This window comes from Aspergillus nomiae (assembly GCF_001204775.2).
Source record: "Aspergillus nomiae NRRL 13137 chromosome Unknown contig00161, whole genome shotgun sequence".
In the NCBI taxonomy this organism is placed as follows: domain Eukaryota; kingdom Fungi; phylum Ascomycota; class Eurotiomycetes; order Eurotiales; family Aspergillaceae; genus Aspergillus; species Aspergillus nomiae.
Window position 1 is genome coordinate 22,705 of NW_015378216.1, and position 19,644 is coordinate 42,348.

General features: G+C 47.4%; 2 protein-coding genes across 2 annotated transcripts; both read left to right on the plus strand.

Annotated features, from left to right (window-relative positions):
- Positions 1-407: 407 nt before the first annotated feature.
- On the plus strand, positions 408-5,809 carry ANOM_006331 (putative RNA helicase/RNAse III; the record flags this gene model as incomplete). The annotated part of the gene is made up of 16 exons (XM_015551587.1): positions 408-628; positions 681-874; positions 939-1,042; positions 1,095-1,360; positions 1,433-1,540; positions 1,588-2,266; positions 2,317-2,375; positions 2,420-2,489; positions 2,547-2,615; positions 2,665-2,847; positions 2,911-3,978; positions 4,039-4,439; positions 4,490-5,003; positions 5,058-5,243; positions 5,308-5,460; positions 5,513-5,809. The coding sequence occupies 16 exons, from the start codon at positions 408-410 to the stop codon at positions 5,807-5,809; spliced, it is 4,572 nt and encodes a 1,523-aa protein (XP_015406273.1).
- A 573-nt stretch (positions 5,810-6,382) lies between these two features.
- ANOM_006332 (dynein heavy chain) lies at positions 6,383-19,545 on the plus strand (the record flags this gene model as incomplete). The annotated part of the gene is made up of 3 exons (XM_015551588.1): positions 6,383-6,662; positions 6,727-19,040; positions 19,099-19,545. The coding sequence occupies 3 exons, from the start codon at positions 6,383-6,385 to the stop codon at positions 19,543-19,545; spliced, it is 13,041 nt and encodes a 4,346-aa protein (XP_015406272.1).
- Between the last annotated feature and the right edge of the window lie 99 nt (positions 19,546-19,644).

A 19,644-nucleotide genomic window follows, 5' to 3' on the forward strand; every position in this document is an offset into this window, starting at 1 on the left:
TCTCTTCAACAATCTATTGTAGACTTCCGTCTACCTTCTGACTCTGTTTATTATCGCTGAAAAGCTAACCAACAAAGGAAAATTTACCAGCTAGGTTTACTTAACTACGAGAGATTTTTCAAAAATGACATATTTTACATTATATAAATCCATGTGTTTACTAGACAGTCTTAGGCAGTGTAACATCATGACACCCATACTGCTACCTAGTTCCAGTACTTACTGTTTCCTCCACTTCACAGTGTGGTGTAAGCCTATTCACTTCGAAGGAAATTTTCTTTCACAACATCGTACCACTTATTCTGCCTTTCCTTTCAGTCACCAAGTACCAATCTGTACTATATTCCAATGCACACGTCCGTTTGATTCTCCTTGTATGATTTCTGAGCAATCTAGGCAAAGCCCAAATGCCATCATCAGAGGCACAGAGTCTAGCTGGCCATGTCAGTGGCCAAAGCCCCAGGATCCCCTCATATATGAATCTGTCTGAGGAAAAGACTATTTCTACAACTGAGCCAACTGAAGGAAAGGACAGCTCTTCAGAAGATCCGGGAGACGACGAACGAATACCCACTCAAAAGCTCGCTTATCAAAGGAAAAGACTCCAAAATGCCAAGTTCGAAGCTCTGTACGATCTCTGGCCCAGAGCTCTTTGCCACCCATAGCTGATTTATACTTAGGCTTTTTGAACGAGCTGATACTGTCACCGGAAATAGTGCCAGACCCACGCTTGACTTGCCTGACGCTGAACTGTCTACAGCAAGCTTGGTAGCAAGACAAGATGCCGGGACTGGGATGCTTGACCCGAGAGAATATCAGGTAGAACTCTTTGAAAGGGCAAAGTCACAGAATACCATTGCGGTTCTCGATACCGGTACGTGCATCCTGGCCCAACTCAATAAATCTCATCAATTTCCTTTCGCCTAATTGTACTACAGGGTCTGGAAAGACCTTGATAGCCGTGCTTTTGCTAAAGCACATCATCCACAATGAGTTGATCGATCGCGCTAACGGAATGCCACATCGTATCTCGTTTTTCCTTGTTCGTATACATGCAACGCCTAGCTGTTTGGGAGGCGCTAATTTGCAAATAGGTGGACAGCGTGACGCTTGCTTTTCAACAGGCGGCCGTCTTGCGCAACAATCTAGATCAGAATGTCGCACACTTTTTTGGCGCTATGGGCACCGACCTTTGGAGTAAACAGACCTGGGACCATCATTTTGAGAAAAATATGGTGATAGTTTGTACCGCAGAGATATTGAATCAATGTCTACTCAACTCACACATTAGAATGGATCAAATTAACCTTCTCATCTTTGATGAAGCCCATCACACGAAGAAAGACCATCCTTACGCACGGTATGTATTTGGCAAAGCTGAGAAAAGAGAAAAACATACTTAGGCTGATGATAATGCCCTTATTCTTTACAGAATTATAAGAGAATCATATCTCCAAGCAGACCCGACAAAGCGTCCAAGAATCTTTGGAATGACAGCGTCGCCTATTGACACCAAGGGCGATATCATAGAATCAGCTATGTATGTCCTGCTGTATACAGTACAACGCCCTAACTTACATTCCATAGGAAACTGGAGGCTCTCTTAGACAGCAAGATTGCCACAACATCGAAACTTAGTCTATTAAGAGAAGTCGTCAGACGTCCGATAGAGGAATCTTGGGAATACGATACGCTCAATCCGCCGTTCGCGACCAAACTATATCAGATCTTGCAAGCCCGCTTTGGTGACATTAGCTCTTTGCAACCTGTGTTCAGATTTACGTTACAGGCTAGTTCTGAACTGGGACCATGTTGCGCAGATCGTGCATGGGCGCACGCCTTAGCAGACGATGTGTTACCGAAGCTTGAAGGAAATGTGAGAAAACTAGCCCAATCTATATCATCACAGATTCCCGAGTGCGCTCTCAGGGAAATATCAAGGATACAGGAAGCTAGTGATATTGTCAAGAATCATTCGTTGAATAGCCCCAACGGTCCGAGTGAACTGAGCCCTAAAGTACAACTTCTACGCCAAAAGCTTACCAAATACTTTGAGCATACAACGGAGACAAAATGTATCATCTTTACACAGAAGCGTTACACTGCCAAGATGTTATTCGACCTTTTCTCGACTTTAGAGATACCTCACCTACGGCCTGGTGTGCTGATTGGTGTCCGATCTGGCGATATAGTAGGAATGAACGTGTCGTTTCGCCAACAGTTTCTCGCTTTGGTGAAATTCAGGAGTGGGGAGATTAACTGCTTGGTAAGTAACACTAGCCCTCTGCGTCCGTCCACAGGTTTAACAAGTAAAAGTTTGCTACTTCAGTAGCCGAAGAAGGACTCGATATTCCTGACTGCAATCTTGTAGTTAGGTATGTATCACCACATTGTAGGTTCGCTTATGCTAACAGATTAGATTCGACTTATACAATACTCTTATACAGTATGTGCAAAGTCGTGGTCGCGCTAGACATTCAAGTTCGACGGTAAGACAAGAACCTGATCACTGATATGTCCAAAAACTCTGACTCCAATACACACAGTATGCAAGTATGATTGAGAGGTACAACACTGATCATAAAGCACGACTGGTCGAGGTTCGGGAGGCCGAAGTAAGTGTAAAAAACTGATATACGGCTGATAGTTCTAACCCAATATTAGAAACTTATGCAGAGTTTCTGTGAAACACTTCCAGAGGACCGAATACTTCACGGAATTGACAGCGATCTAGACTCAATCCTCCAAGGTGAAGAAGAGAAGCGAACGTTTGTGATCAAGGCTACAGGCGCGAAGCTGACTTACCACTCTGCCCTTGCTATTCTCGCACGCTATGCTAGCTCTCTGGTGAGTACCATCGTCCCGTACTGATACCGAAGAACTTTTAATTAAGATATCCGTGTTATCTAGCAATACGAAAAAGAGACATCAGCTCATGCTACATATGTGGTGCTTCCACAGAATAACAGTTTCGTTTGTGAAGCCATCTTACCGGAAAAGTCACCTGTTCGAGGGCTCACTGGAATTCCTGCATCGAGAAAATCCACTGCAAAGCAGTCCGCAGCCTTCGATACTTGTGTCTTGCTCCGAAAACACAAACTGCTCGATGATCACTTTAATTCAGTTTACCATAGGCGCTTGCCTGCCATGAGAAATGCGAGGCTTGCCATCACCTCTTCGCGTACAAACCAATACGGCATGGTATCGAAACCTTCGCTTTGGAAGAAACAACAGGGTAGCCTTCCAGAAAAGCTATACGCCACTGTTATATCATTTAAGCCATCAGAGCCACTCAGACGCCGACACAGAAGCATAATCTTGTTCACTCGCGAGAGATTACCTGATCTTCCATCATTCACCATCTTCTTAGATGATGATATCGGGACCATAGTCGCTCTTGAATCTTTGGACGAAGTTCTACATATATCTAAGCAGGAATTGGAATATTTTTCAACCTTCACATTTCGTATTTTCCACGATGTGTTCCACAAGACCTACGAGGAAGAACCCGAGAAATTGCCATACTGGGTTGCTCCCGCAGGGACCACGAAGTCCAAGAAGGTCAGTGATCCAAAGACTCTGACGGATTGGGAACTGCTACTTCTTGTGCATCAAAATGAGGAGATACCTTTCACACTGCAAACATCTTCGGACGCTTTGATCAATCGTTTTGTATTTGACCCGTGGGACGGAAGATATCGGTACTTCACCATGGCCATTGACAACACACTACACCCTTCGGATCCGCCACCACCCTTTCTCCTGCGCCGCAAATTTATGGAGAACATCATGAGTTATACCTTAAGTGGTTCAAAAAATTCACGGGCAGGGTTCTTGTCAAGATGTAACTGGGAGCAACCTGTTTTAGAAGCCGAGCTGGTTCGCCTACGGAGAAACCTCCTGGACAAGATGACAGATATCGAAAAGGACGTCGAAACTAGATGTTTTATCTGCATAGAGCCACTGAGGATTTCCGCTGTCAGTTGAGCGCCTTTTATCAAATATAACCCAACAATCAGCTGCTGACTCGTTACTTAGATCCCCGAGGAAATTGCTGCTTCTTGCCTTGCCTTTCCGGCCATAATCAGCAGGCTGGATGCATATTTGATTGCCCTCGAAGGCTGCGAAACCCTGAATCTATCCGTGAAGCCCGAATATGCGCTGGAGGCTTTTACGAAAGACTCCGATAACACGGAGGAGCATCGAGTGCAACAAATACATGTGCAGAGAGGGATGGGGAAAAACTATGAGCGCCTAGAGTTCTTAGGAGATTGTTTCCTAAAAATGGCAACATCAATTTCTCTCTTTGTGCAGAACCCGGATGACGATGAGTTCGATTTTCACGTAAACCGGATGTGCCTCATATGCAACAAAAACCTTTTCAACACCGCTCTAAAGCAGGAGTTATACCAGTATATCCGCAGTCGAGGCTTTTCAAGGTATGAAATTGTCTATACGCACCGAACCATAAGCTGACAGGAAGCCGTAGGCATACATGGTACCCAGACGGCTTAACCCTGCTTCATGGTAGAGACCACAGCAAGAAGATTTCGGCGGAGAGCAAACATGCACTTAGAGAAAAGACAGTTGCGGACGTTTGCGAAGCCTTGATCGGAGCATCATTGCTCTCAGGTGGGCTAGATAATCGGTTTGACATGGCTGTCAAAGCAGTCACTGCTGTTGTTGATAGTACCAACCATAAGGCCTTATGTTGGGCGGATTATGCTTCATCTTACATGTTGCCGAAGTATCAAACTCAGAGCCCAGACGGATATGAGCTGGATCTTGGCCGTAAGGTTGAGGAGAAACTGGGTTATCGTTTCAAATATCCTCGCCTTTTGCATTCAGCTTTTACTCATCCATCATACCCTTCGGCGTGGGCTAAAGTACCATGCTATCAGAGACTCGAATTTCTGGGTGACTCTTTGTTGGATATGGTCTGTGTAGATGACTTATTCTACCGATTTCCGGACAAGGATCCACAATGGCTCACGGAGCATAAAGTAAGTGTACGGCTACTTTTGACTACCAAGCATTTATTGACTGCAATATTATAGATGGCGATGGTATCGAACAAATTCCTCGGGGCTTTAGCTGTTAAGCTAGGGCTCCATACCCATCTTAGGCACTTCAGTAACCCACTGCAATCACAAATTACTCACTATGCTGAGGAGATACAAGCCGCAGAGAACGAAAGTGAAGGTGCAGTGGATTATTGGTTGGTATCAAAGGATCCGCCCAAGGTAAGAAGATACTCCGGAGTACTTTGCGAGACCGGTATAGTGCTCAACTAATCTTGATCATCAGTGCCTGCCGGACATGGTTGAAGCGTACCTAGGCGCTGCTTTTGTTGACTCGGGCTTCCAGTTCCGTGTGGTAGAGGATTTCTTCCAGCGTCATGTGAAGTCATATTTTCATGATATGACCATATACGACACCTTTGCTAACAAACACCCAACCGTGAGACTATTCTTACGATTGTTAATGTTTCGATATGGCTGATGAAAACTAGACATTTTTGCAAAATCGACTGACAAATGAGTACGGCTGTACAAATTATTGTCTGAAAGCCGGGGAGATACCTGCTGTAGATGGAGGCACGGTGAGTGTCCTGGCTGCTGTCATTGTGCATGAAGTTGTCATTGCAGAAGGAACAGCGTCATCCGGCCGTTATGCCAAGGTGAAAGCGAGTGAGAAAGCCCTGACCGCCCTGGAAAACATGGCGCCATCTGAGTTTCGCGAGAAGTATCATTGTGATTGCCGAACAGCAAATGATTTGCAGCTCATGGATATTGGAACCGCGATTTAATTGGAAGGGTGGTGATGTGGGTAAGATCCAAAACAGTGAGCATGATTGATAATTCATGTAAGCATCTGGTCTTATAGATGGCCATCTCTTCTGAATAATTTACACATAATGGGACAGACGTCTCCGTGCTTTGCAACAAGAACTACTTGGGAGGCTGAACAAAGTAGTAGACTAGTTCTCAGGCTTAGATTGCCATGGGTTGCCTACCGTTAGACCAGATATTGACCGTATCTGCTAATCCCGATATGGACTAGCTCCCATTGCCCCTGAAGTAGACAGTAACACGCGCGTCCCACTGCGCCGAGCTCCTAAACCAAACTAATTTATTGATTAACACAGAGAGAAGACAGGTCCGAAATCGAGAACAGAGCATGAAATTTTGACTACTATTGCAGTAAACCCCCCTCTTTCACTTCTCCTCGAATCACCCGGACTCGATCTTTCCGTTTGTTTCCAGGCATACCTTGCGTCCGGAGTATTGTCGCGACTTGTTTCTACCCGAAGCGACACCGTTTTCATTGCTTCGGATCCTCCATGATCACCGCGAGCTTATTCTCATAAGGTGTTGTAGCCATGGAAGTCGCCTCTGCCGGAATATCGAATGGCGTATCCGCACCAGCCCAGGCAGCTTTTGTGGACTCAAGTGCCATAATCCAGTACTTGAGCGATGTGCTGCAGGTGACTTTGGGAGCTCTGAGAACTGAGCTAGAAAGGACTGGCAGCTTGCTATCAGAGGCTAAATATAATGAAACTGTGCAAAGATGTACGCGATTTGCTTCCGAATCCCAGGTCGCACTTTACGTGCAGAAAGACCTGGTAGGGTCTGAAGAGGCGGCTGGTGTAGATGAAGAAGGTATGGACTTGCATTAAACTGATTTTTTTTTCTTTACTGCTAACGAATAGCTAACTCATCGTAGCTCTGTCAACGCACTATATTTATAACCTCTCCGCCGAAATCTCTTCCTCTTCCACGACGGTCGCAACAGTTGCCTTCATCAAACGGCCTGCCGCTATCGATCCGGCACTCCCTATATCTTCGCAGATCCAGGTGATGAACTTCCCTGGCCCAGCCTCTCTCAGTAACACACAAGCCCAGCAAAACACTTCTTTGTCTCCGTATGAGATTCTTCACCTTTTGGTACACCATGGGTTGAGCCCGTATTTCGAAGCCAACAGTCGCAACCAGGACACAGCTAGCGGTTCAAAGCCCAGGACAGATACGGAGGCGAAGACTGGCGTTCCAATGACCAAGAAGAAATTTGCAGAGCTGGAGCTTGGGCTTTTACACTTGCAACAAAATGTTGAGATTCCAGCGCTCAGTTTGCCGCTCCACGAGGTCGTTCAAGCTGCTCTGACAGAGGCTGAAAAGCGAGGTGTCAAGCCTTCAGTGGAGTTGATCGATCCCACAATCCTCGAGAGCAGTACTTTTATCAATAGCATCCAGACCAATGTGAACACTTGGATCAAATCCATCCAGACAATTACCAAGATGTCCCGTGACGCTGATAGTGGATCAGCAGCTCAGGAGATCAATTTCTGGTTGTCCATGGAGACTGCACTTGAAGGAATCGAGAATCAACTACGCAGTGATGGCGTCTCGTTAACAATGGACATCCTTCGCCATGCGAAGCGATACCAGGCTACTCTTAGTTTTGTAGCCGACACTGGTCTGCGGGAGGCTGCCGATCTGGTCCAAAAGTACAACCAACTGATGCGGGACTTCCCACTGGATGAACTCCTCTCTGCTACGACTCTGCAGAAGGTGCAGGAATCCCTTAATCTGATTTTCAACCACCTTAACAAGAAGTTGAAGATCTGCCCCTACCCAATCAAACGAGCCCTTGCACTTGTTGAAGCTATATCCGGTGATCTTGACTCCCAGATCCATTCCTTGCTTCATGGCCGGACCATTTTGCATTTGGATTACCGCGAATTCCGCTCTCTGATGAAGACCTGTGGGGCAATTTGGCGGACATGGGACGAAAACCTGAAGGAGTTCACTAACGTCGCCCGTGAGTCTACGAGGCGCCGAAATGAAAAATTCATTCCCATCAAGATCGCCGCACGCCACGAGAAGACCCAGGAGCGCTTGAAATATATCAACACCTTCCGAGTGAATCACGAACAGCTTCAGAGGACGATCGTGAACGTTCTCGGCCCGAAGAGTTCCTCCACAGGAGAACCGGCTGCTGGAGCTAGCTCTGATGGCGCGGTGATTGTCGAAGAAATTGGTGATGTGGATGCAGTCGAAGAAGTTGCACAGGCTTACGCTGCTCTGAAAAATGTGGATGTACTAGATGTATCTGATGAGGGTACTCAACAATGGATACAGGAAGAGATTGCATATAATGAGCGCACATCCCGCGTGGAGAACTCAATCATTGCTCGTCTCAGGGACCGTCTTGCTACAGCAAAGAATGCCAATGAGATGTTTCGTGTCTTCTCAAAGTTCAATGCACTCCTTGTCCGTCCCAAGATCAGAGGTGCAATTGGAGAGTACCAGACGCAACTTATCGATAATGTGAAGCAGGACATCTCATCTTTACACGAACGGTTCAAGCAACAGTATGGCCACTCAGAGGCGCACGCAATGGCCCAGTTGCGTGACCTTCCTCCGGTATCCGGTGCTATTGTGTGGGCACGTCAGATCGAACGCCAACTCGATGCTTATATGCGTAAAGTCGAAGATGTGCTGGGTGAAGACTGGCATCTGCACTCTGAAGGCCAGAAGCTTCAAGCTGAGAGCAACCTCTTCCGGAAGAAGCTTGATACTCGGCCGGTCTTTGAATCATGGTTACATGACGTGCAAAGACGCCACATCACGATATCTGGTCGCTTGTTCAATATAGTGCGCAACCGAGCTGCAGGAAACACACTGGAGCTCACGGTTAATTTCGATGCTCAAGTTATCGCTTTGTTCAAGGAAGTTAGAAACCTTATCTGGCTTAATTTCCAAGTACCTCATGCTGTTAGCAATATATCCAAAGAAGCCAAACGTGTATACCCCTTCGCTATCAGTCTGATGGAGAGCGTTCGTACCCTGCTGCAAACCAACCGTTCCATTGCGTCTATGACAGAGGTTGCAATCCTGCTGAACGGATACGTGAATGATGCACAAGGCATGATTGTGAAAGGTATTCCGCTTCGGTGGGAGTCGTTCGTTCACTCATATGAGCTCCATGTCAAGCAGTCAGCATTGGCCAATGGTGCTATTGAATCTACTATACCTAGCAGGGGGGAAAGCAAACATGTCCAGTTTGTTCGTGAATTTGCAGGATCAGCGTCTGTTCTCCAATCCAAGACCGCTGTCCTAGCTTCTATCAACGAGAATATTCAGAAGGCTATCCACGAACTAAAAACTTGTCCTTATGATGCCTCGGCATTCAAGCAGCGTCTGGACGCTATCCAAGTCGCCGTAGATAAGCTGAACTTGGAGAACTATGTAAACCTTGGATACTGGGTCGCGAATCTGAACCAAAAGATCGAGGCCATTCTACGCGACCGCCTCCACCGTGCTATACGTGAATGGATAAGTTCCTTCCAGGAAGCAAAGAATGGAGAGCACAGTTCCCAACTACTGAACGGAGGTCAGCAGCTCGTTACAGGTGAAGGAGAAGCCTTGGCTTACAATATTGAGTTCACTGAGCTCGTCCATGAGATTTCTATGCGGAATCAAGTCCTTCACCTTGACCCTCCTTTGCAATTCGCCCGTGCGAGCTGGTTCTCGCAATTTGACAATTGGCTGGGTGTTGTTTGCAACCTCGAGAAGATTAAATCATCCCGCTATCAAATCTCGATCGACGTGCAGAAGGTTCAGCTGTCTGAATCTTGCTTTGCGAATCTCCCACAGCATTGTACCGATGAGCTCAACCAAGTTTACAATGCTATCGAGGCTAGACTGAAGGAAGTATCGGATTACGTTGATAAATGGCTGCAATTCCAATCACTCTGGGATCTACGGTCAGAACAAGTGTATGATATCCTCGGGGATGACTTGTCCCAATGGCTTCAGTTGCTTCAAGAAATTAGGAAAAGCCGAGCTACCTTCGACACTTCAGAAGTAAGCAGATCGTTCGGCAATATCAAGATAGACTACGAGCAGGTTCAGACAAGAGTCAATGCCAAGTACGACCAATGGCAACACGAGATTCTGTTGAGGTTCGGGTCCAAGCTGGGTGGACGAATGAGGGAAGTACATTCTGAGATTGCCTCTGCACGGCGTGACCTGGAAGGACAGACTCTGGAAGCTGCTTCAACCGCACATGCGGTCTCATTCATTACTATAGTGCAACAGTGCAAGCGTAAGGCAAAGGTATGGGAGCCTGAAGTTGATCTTTTCCGTCAAGGCCAGGCTACACTCGCACGCCAACGTTATCAATTCCCCAGCGACTGGCTTCACGTGGAAAATGTCGATGGCGAGTGGGCAGCATTAAACGAACTACTTGCACGTAAGAGCAAAATCGTCCAGGACCAAACAGAGGGGCTGCGTGCGAAAATCGTTGCCGAGGACAAAGTTATTGGTGACAAGATCACCGAAGTCATCGCCCAGTGGAATGATGAGAAGCCTGTGTCTGGCACCATTCCGCCTGACGAAGCCTCTCGCACCTTGAGTTCATTCCAATCGCGTCTCGAGGGTCTCCAATCTGAGTATGAAATGGTATCCAAAGCAAAAGAGGCTCTTGATCTCCCAGCAGGTGTTGAGTCTGCTTTGCCGGCAATTCTCGAGGAAGTTCAAGATTTCATGTCTGTCTGGGCTGCCTTATCAACCATTTGGAAGAGTCTGAACGACCTTAGGGACATGCTCTGGACAAGCGTGCAGCCAAGAAAACTCCGTCAGTCCATCGATGGTTTAATAAAGATGACAAAGGAGATGCCTAGCCGGATGCGCCAGTATGCCGCTTTTGAGCATATTCAGAATGTTCTCAGACAGCTCCTGAAAGTCAACCCCTTGCTTTCTGATATGAAATCTGAAGCTGTTCGGGAAAGGCACTGGCACAAAATCTACAAATCGCTTAAACCTGGACAGAGGTTTTCTCTTGTCTCTTTGACCCTCGGTGATGTGTGGGATCTACAACTTACTGCTAGTGAGTCAGTAATCCGTAATATCATCGCTCAAGCCCAAGGTGAAATGGCACTGGAGGAGTTCTTAAAGTCTGTCCGAGAGACGTGGCAAAATTACTCCCTTGATCTTGTCAATTATCAGAACAAGTGTCGCCTAATCCGTGGTTTCGACGATCTATTTGCGAAGTGTAGCGAGAACTTAAATTCTTTACAAGCGATGAGACATTCACCATACTTCAAAGAGTTCGAGGAGGAAGCTACTTCCTGGGAAGACAAGCTGAACCGTGTCCATGTCTTGTTTGACGTGTGGATTGACGTCCAGAGACAATGGGTGTACCTTGAAGGTGTCTTCACTGGTAACGCGGACATCAAGCATCTTCTTCCCCTGGAATCAAGCCGCTTCCAGAACATTAACTCGGAGTTCTTCGCTGTAATGAAGAAGGTCTACAAGTCACCCTTTGTGCTTGATGTACTTGCCATCAACGGTGTACAGAAGTCACTAGAGAGATTGGCTGAGCTGCTAAACAAGATCCAGAAGGCATTGGGCGAATACCTAGAACGAGAGCGTGTCTCGTTCCCCCGCTTTTACTTCGTTGGAGACGAGGACCTTCTCGAAATTATCGGCAACAGCAATGACATCTTCCGTGTGGCGAAGCACTTCAAGAAAATGTTTGCTGGTTTGTCAGGAGTCCTCATGGATGACGATAATAATATTGTTGGTTTCACTTCCAAGGAGGGCGAAGAAGTTCGACTGAAGAAAGAAATCAATCTCGTGAAAACACCTAGAATCAATGACTGGCTTACTGCCATTGAAACCAACATGAAATTAACGCTGGCGGAGTTGCTTGCTGAGGCAGTTGAGCAGTTTGAACCATTGTACCATGCTACTGAGGTTGATCAGAGTGCTTTCAACGACTTCCTTGCCAACTATCCCGCCCAGATTGTCGTTCTTGCAAGTCAAGCGGTTTGGACTAATGCTGTACAGAAGTCCTTGGAGGACGGCGGAACTACTCTGCCGGCACTATATGATTCCCAAGTTAGAGTACTTGAACTACTGGCTGCCACTGTTCTTGGTGACCTAGACGCAATCAGCAGAAAGAAATGCGAGCATATGATCACCGAGTTTGTTCATCAGCGAGACGTTATCTCAAAGCTCATCAAATCCAATGCTACTACCCCCGTGCATTATCTCTGGTTGCTCCAGATGCGCTATGTTTATCAACCTGAGGGTGACTTCCTCCAGCGTCTCTACGTTCATATGGCGAATGCGAAATTGAATTACGGATTTGAGTATCTCGGAGTTCCTGAACGTCTCGTCCGCACACCTCTTACTGACCGGTGTTTCTTGACGCTCACACAAGCTTTATGTCAAAGATTGGGCGGTTCGCCTTATGGGCCAGCCGGTACCGGAAAGACCGAATCAGTTAAAGCTTTAGGTCTTCAACTTGGTCGTTTCACTCTTGTGTTCTGCTGTGACGATACCTTTGACTTCCAGGCTATGGGCCGAATCTTCCTTGGTATCTGTCAAGTTGGTGCTTGGGGCTGTTTTGACGAATTTAACCGTCTGGAAGAACGAATCCTTTCAGCTGTCTCCCAGCAGATCCAGAATATCCAAATCGGTCTTAAGAACGGCGAAACTGATGAAAAGGCACAAATCGAGCTTGTTGGTAGACAACTATCAGTCAACCCCAATACAGGAATTTTCATCACAATGAATCCGGGTTATGCAGGACGTTCCAACTTGCCTGATAACCTGAAGAAACTGTTCAGAAGTGTTGCGATGTCCAAGCCTGACAAAGAGCTAATTGCGGAGGTTATGCTTTTCTCGCAGGGATTCAAGCAGGCAAAGCGTTTGTCAACACAGACCGTGCCTTTCTTCGACCGCTGCTCCACACAACTCTCAAAGCAAGCTCATTACGATTTCGGCTTGCGTGCTCTAAAGAGTGTTTTGGTTAGTTCGGGCGGTCTCAAGCGTGCTCGTATCGCCAATAATGACGGCGAGCTGGGTCCTGATGAAATTATCGAGCCCCAAATCATCGTCCAAAGTCTTCGGGAAACCATTGCCCCCAAATTGGTACGAGAAGATGTTGACACGATGCTAAATATTCAATCTGATGTCTTCGCTGGAGTCGAGTACGTGCCTGCAAACTATGAAAAGCTTACAGCGGCTATTCGTGAGATTGCCCAAGAACTGCACTACGTTGACAGTGAGATGTGGATCATGAAGGCGCTCCAACTCTACCAAATCCAGAGCATTCATCATGGTGTTATGATGGTTGGTAAATCTGGCTCTGGTAAATCTGCCGCATGGAAGATCCTCCTCCAGGCCTTGCAAAGAACTGAAGGCGTGGAAGGCGTCTCCCATATCATTGATTCAAAAGTCATGTCTAAGGAGGCGCTTTATGGTAATCTTGACAGCACCACGCGCGAGTGGACTGATGGATTGTTCACAGGCATCTTGAGGAAGATAGTCGACAACCTTCGAGGTGAAGATACGAAACGACATTGGATCGTATTCGATGGTGATGTTGACCCCGAATGGGTGGAGAACCTTAACAGTGTTCTTGATGACAACAAACTTTTGACCCTTCCTAACGGAGAGCGTCTGAACCTACCTCCAAATGTACGCATCATGTTTGAAGTCGAGACGCTTAAATACGCAACCCTGGCAACAGTTAGTCGTTGCGGTATGGTATGGTTCAATGACGATACCGTCACCCCTTCAATGATGATTTCCAATTACGTGGAGTCACTCAGAACAAGAACTTTCGAGGACTTGGATGACGACAGCGCCCCTGCAGGCCAAGCTGCTATCAAAACTCAGGATGCGCAGGATATGGTTTCCAACGTCCTCAAGCACGTCATGCAGAGCAGCGACATCGTTATGAAATCTCTTGAGGAGGCTAAAAAGTACAACCATATCATGGAATTCACCGACATTCGTGCCCTCAATACCTTGTTCAGTCTCTTGAACAAGGCTTGCAGGAACGTTCTAGAGTACAATATCCAGCATGTTGATTTCCCGCTTGACTCTGAGCAGATAGAATCCTACATCTCTAAGAAGGTGCTCCTTGCGCTTGTATGGTCATTTACGGGTGACTGTCCACTGGTCGATCGCCAGGCATTCGGGCAATTTGTATCCGCGCTGTCTACAACCGACCTGCCACTTGACGGCTCATCGTCTCTCATCGACTTTGACGTTACATTGCCGACGGCTGAGTGGTCTAGCTGGCAATCACAAGTCCCTACCATCGAAATCAATACCCATTCCATCACGCAGACTGATGTGGTGATCCCGACAGTCGACACCGTTCGTCATGAAGATGTCCTCTATTCCTGGCTTGCGGAGCATAAGCCATTATTGCTTTGCGGTCCCCCAGGTTCTGGTAAAACCATGACATTGTTTGCAGCTCTTCGTAAACTTCCCAACATGGAGGTTGTCGGTCTTAACTTTTCCAGCGCTACAACCCCTGACCTTTTGATCAAGACGTTTGAGCAATATTGTGAGTACAGGAAGACGCTTAATGGCGTTATCATGTCTCCGAACCAAATCGGTCGCTGGTTAGTCATTTTCTGCGATGAAATCAACCTTCCAGCCCCTGATCGGTACGGAACCCAGCGCGCCATTACATTCTTGCGTCAGCTTGTTGAACAGAATGGTTTCTGGAGGACATCGGACAAAACATGGGTTACCTTGGATCGGATTCAGTTCGTCGGGGCATGTAACCCTCCAACTGATGCTGGCCGTACACCGCTAGCGGAAAGATTTTTGCGTCATTCTCCATTGATTATGGTTGACTATCCTGGAGAAATTTCACTCACGCAGATCTATGGCACGTTCAATTCCGCGGTTCTGAAAATCCTTCCCCTATTGCGCGGCTACTCTGAGTCTCTTACAAAAGCCATGGTGCAGTTCTACCTGGAATCTCAAAGTAGATTTACTGCTAAGATCCAGCCACACTACGTGTACTCGCCTCGTGAACTTACTCGATGGGTTCGTGGTGTGTATGAAGCTATCAAACCTCTCGAGAGTCTTTCGATAGAAGGGTTGGTTCGGATTTGGGCGCACGAGGCTTTGCGTCTTTTCCAGGATCGACTTGTTACTGAGGAAGAGAGAAATTGGACCTCTGATGCAATCAGGCGCATTGCACTTGATAATTTCCCCACCATCGATGAGGAACAAGCGCTAAAGGGTCCGATCCTATTCTCTAACTGGCTCTCCAAGAATTACGTGCCTGTGGAGCAGGAGCGATTGCGTGACTTCGTGAAAGCACGGCTGAAGACATTCTGTGAGGAAGAAGTCGATGTTCCCCTTGTGTTGTTCAATGATGTCCTGGAACATGCATTACGCATTGATCGTGTCTTCCGCCAGCCTCAAGGTCATCTCATTCTCATCGGTGTCAGCGGAAGTGGTAAAACCACTCTATCTCGTTTTGTTGCATGGATGAATGGATTGAAGGTATTCCAGATCAAGGTTCACGGAAAGTACTCTTCCGAAGATTTTGATGACGACCTGAGAATCGTCCTCCGCAGGGCCGGTTGTAAAGGCGAGAAGATTTGCTTTATCATGGATGAATCGAACGTTCTTGACTCTGGTTTCCTCGAGCGCATGAATACCCTCTTAGCCAACGCGGAGGTGCCCGGTCTATTTGAAGGAGATGAGTTTTCATCTCTGATGACAGCATGTAAAGAGGGCGCACAGCGTCAGGGTCTGCTCCTTGACACACAAGAAGAGCTCTACAAGTGGTTCACACAGCAAATTGTCAAGAACTTGCATGTGGTCTTCACCATGAACCCTCCTGAAGAAGGATTATCGTCCAAGGCCGCTACAAGTCCTGCCCTGTTCAACAGATGCGTGCTCAACTGGATGGGCGACTGGTCAGACCAGGCACTCTTCCAGGTCGGTTCGGAACTGACACAGTCTGTCGATCTCGACAAACCCAATTTCATTGCACCTGATAGCATACCTGTGGCTTACAGAGACTTGAGTCTTCCCGCATCTCACAGGGATGCTATTGTCAACGCCATGGTCTATATACATCACTCTCTGCAACGATTCAACCAGCGCCTGCAAAAGCAACAAGGCAAGACCACATATCTCACACCTCGCCATTATCTTGACTTTGTCGCTCACTATGTGAAACTCTTCAACGAGAAACGTGAGGACCTAGAGGAGCAGCAACGACACTTGAATGTCGGTCTCGAGAAACTGAGAGATACTGTCGATAAAGTCAGTGATCTTCGCGCCAGTCTTGCACAGAAGAAGACACAGTTGGAACAGAAAGACAAAGAAGCGAATGAGAAACTGCAGCGCATGGTGGCTGATCAACAGGAAGCGGAACGACGCAAAGCGGCATCTCTTGAGGTACAGGCAGCCCTAGAGAAGCAGGAACAAGAGGTGGCCAGCCGCAAGGAAGTTGTACTCAATGATCTTGCTCGCGCCGAACCCGCTGTGTTGGAAGCAAAGAAGAGCGTGAGCAATATCAAGCGTCAGCATCTTACCGAAGTCCGTTCCATGGGCAACCCCCCAGCTAGTGTCCGTCTTGCTCTAGATGCTGTGTGTACCCTACTTGGTCACAGGGTCGACAGCTGGAAGACCATTCAAGGCATTGTCCGAAGAGATGATTTCATTGCCAGCATTGTCAATTACAATAACGAAGAACAGATGACGAGGAACCTTCGAGTTCGGATGCAGAATGATTTCCTTTCTAATGAGGATTTCACTTACGAAAGGGTTAACAGAGCCAGTAAGGCTTGTGGTCCCCTAGTGCAATGGGTTGAAGCTCAGGTCAATTATTCCGAGATTTTGGACCGCGTCGGGCCTTTGCGTGAAGAGGTGGGCAAACTGGAAGAGAAGGCCTTGAATACCAAAGCCGAAGCGCAGGCCATTGAGAATACTATCCAGGATCTCGAAAGCAGTATTGCCACATACAAAGCGGAATACGCCGCACTCATTAGTGAAACCCAGGCTATTAAGACGGAGATGTCCAGAGTGCAGTTTAAAGTTGACAGGAGCGTTCGTTTGCTCGACAGCCTGGCGTCTGAACGCACCAGATGGGAGGAAGGAAGCAGATCTTTTGAAACACAAATCAACACTCTCGTTGGTGATGTTCTCATTGCTGCAGCCTTCCTCGCCTATGCAGGATTCTACGATCAGCAATTCCGGAAGGCTATGATTGATGACTGGGTTAACCAACTTGTGCAATCCGGAATCAGCTTCAAGCCTCACAACCCGATCACCGAGTACCTCTCGAATGCTGATGAGCGCTTAACTTGGCAAGACCACTCACTTCCTGTTGATGATCTGTGCACTGAGAACGCTATTGTCCTGAAGCGGTACAACAGATACCCTCTGATCATCGATCCTTCTGGTCGTGTTACCGAATTCTTGCAGAAGGAAAGCACGGAGAGGAAGCTCACGGTTACCAGCTTCTTGGACGATTCATTTGTCAAACAATTAGAGAGCGCCCTCCGTTTCGGAAACCCTATTCTCATCCAAGATGCCGAGTATCTGGACCCAATCCTCAACCATGTTCTTAACAAGGAATATCAGAAGACTGGAGGTCGTGTCCTCATACAGCTCGGTAAACAGGAGATTGACTTCTCACCTTCATTCAAGCTTTTCCTGTCAACAAGAGATCCGTCTGCTACTTTCCCGCCAGACGTCTGCAGTCGGACAACCTTTGTCAATTTCACAGTCACTCAAAGCAGTTTGCAGACCCAATCTCTGAATGAAGTCTTGAAGTTTGAACGGCCTGATGTTGACGCGCGACGAACCGACCTAGTCAAACTGCAAGGAGAGTTCAAGATTCACCTTCGGCAGCTTGAGAAGAGACTCTTGCAGGCTTTGAACGAGTCCCGCGGTAACATACTGGACGATGACAATGTTATCGAGACTCTCGAGACCCTGAAGAATGAGGCAGCAGAGATCTCGAAGAAGATGGTGGAGACTGAGGGTGTAATGACCGAAGTGGAAAATATCACGCACAATTACAGCATTATCGCCCGCTCTTGTAGCGCCGTGTTTGCTGTATTAGAACAACTACATCATGTCAACCACTTCTATCAATTTTCTCTTCAGTTCTTTGTTGATATTTTCCACTCTGTCCTTTATCACAACAAACGTCTCGCTCAGGAGAAGGACCATACCGCCCGAGTCCAGATCATTCTCCGGGATCTGTTCATCACAACCTACCAGCGAACTTCCCTGGGACTCGCCCAGAAGGATCGTATCACACTGGCTATGCTCCTAGCACAAGCCGCGCCATACCCCATGGAGAAAGACCTCATCGACATCATCCTCGATGAATCAACAGAGGGCGCGGATCTATCAACAACTCCTGAGCTCAAAGATCCAGTGATGAGCAGGATTTCCAACATGACGATCTTCAAATCGAAGTTCTCAGAGGTGCCCACAGAACAATGGGACCAATTCTTCAGCGAAGAGCTCGCAGAGAATTTTGTCCCGGCTGTCTGGGAAGAGAATACCGAGCCTATCAACCGGCTACTCCGATCATTGTTACTTGTGAAGCTGTGTAGGATGGATAGGTTTGTGCCGACTGCCGAGCGCTTCGTTGAGACCGTCTTTGGTCGTGAATTGTTCGAGGGAAGTACCGACTTGAAGGATATCGTTGATCAAGTGACCGCAACTACTCCAATCTCTCTTAGCTCCAGTCCAGGTTTCGACGCTAGTTACAAGGTCGATGCTCTGGTTGAGCGCATGCAGGCGACTTGTGCAAACATAGCAATGGGTTCTGATGAAGGCCTGAAGAGCGCCGATAAGGCAATCAGCAATGCCGCTACTGCAGGAACCTGGGTTTTGATCAAGAACGTACACCTGGCACCCTCATGGCTGCAGAGCCTTGAGAAGCGGCTTGACTCCCTCAAACCCCACAAGGACTTTAGGCTTTTCCTTTCGATGGAGTCCAGCCCTAAGATCCCTGTCAACCTCATCCGTGCCTCACGCGTACTCATGTACGAGCAGCCCGCCGGTGTACGTGCAAATATGAAGGACTCGTTGTCTTCATTGTCCATAAGGGCTGGCAAGCCTCCAGTCGAGAAGGCACGTGTCTATCTTCTGCTTTGCTTCCTGCACGCTGTTGTTCAGGAGAGACTTCGTTATGCTCCTAACCTTGGTTGGAAGGGCTTCTGGGAGTTTAATGATAGCGACGTAAGTTGTTTCTCATGCATATCATCAAAACAAAGCTAACATTACTTGTGCGTTCTAGTATGAATGCTGCGCCTTTATCATCGATCACTGGGTCGACAGCGTTGCCCAGGAGCGATCCAACGTCGCACCTCAGAAACTCCCATGGGACATGATGCGCACCCTTGTGACCGAGACATACGGCGGAAAAGTCGATGACATTGGCGATTTCCAGCAACTGGAAAGCTTGGTCAACAGCTTCTTCACCCCAGTGGCGTTTGAGGATGATTACAAACTGGTGTCCGGCGTCGAGAATGACGAATGTTTGACCCTCCCCAGCACAACTGGTATCCGGGACTTTGTTGAGTGGGTCAACCGACTCCCTGAGAGAGAACCACCGACGTATCTCGGCTTGCCAGCTAACGCTGAGAAACTGTTGCTTGTTGGACACGGTAACAAGGTGATTTCGGACTTGTCCAGGGTGACTACTTTGTTGGATGAAGGGGAGCAATTAATGGTCGATGCTTGAATAGAGAGTTTGTAAGCTCAAGGACTGCTAATTTCTAATCTATTCTGTCTTCTTTCTCTTTCCTTTCATTTCTTGTTGTCTACTTCTATGTCATAGGAT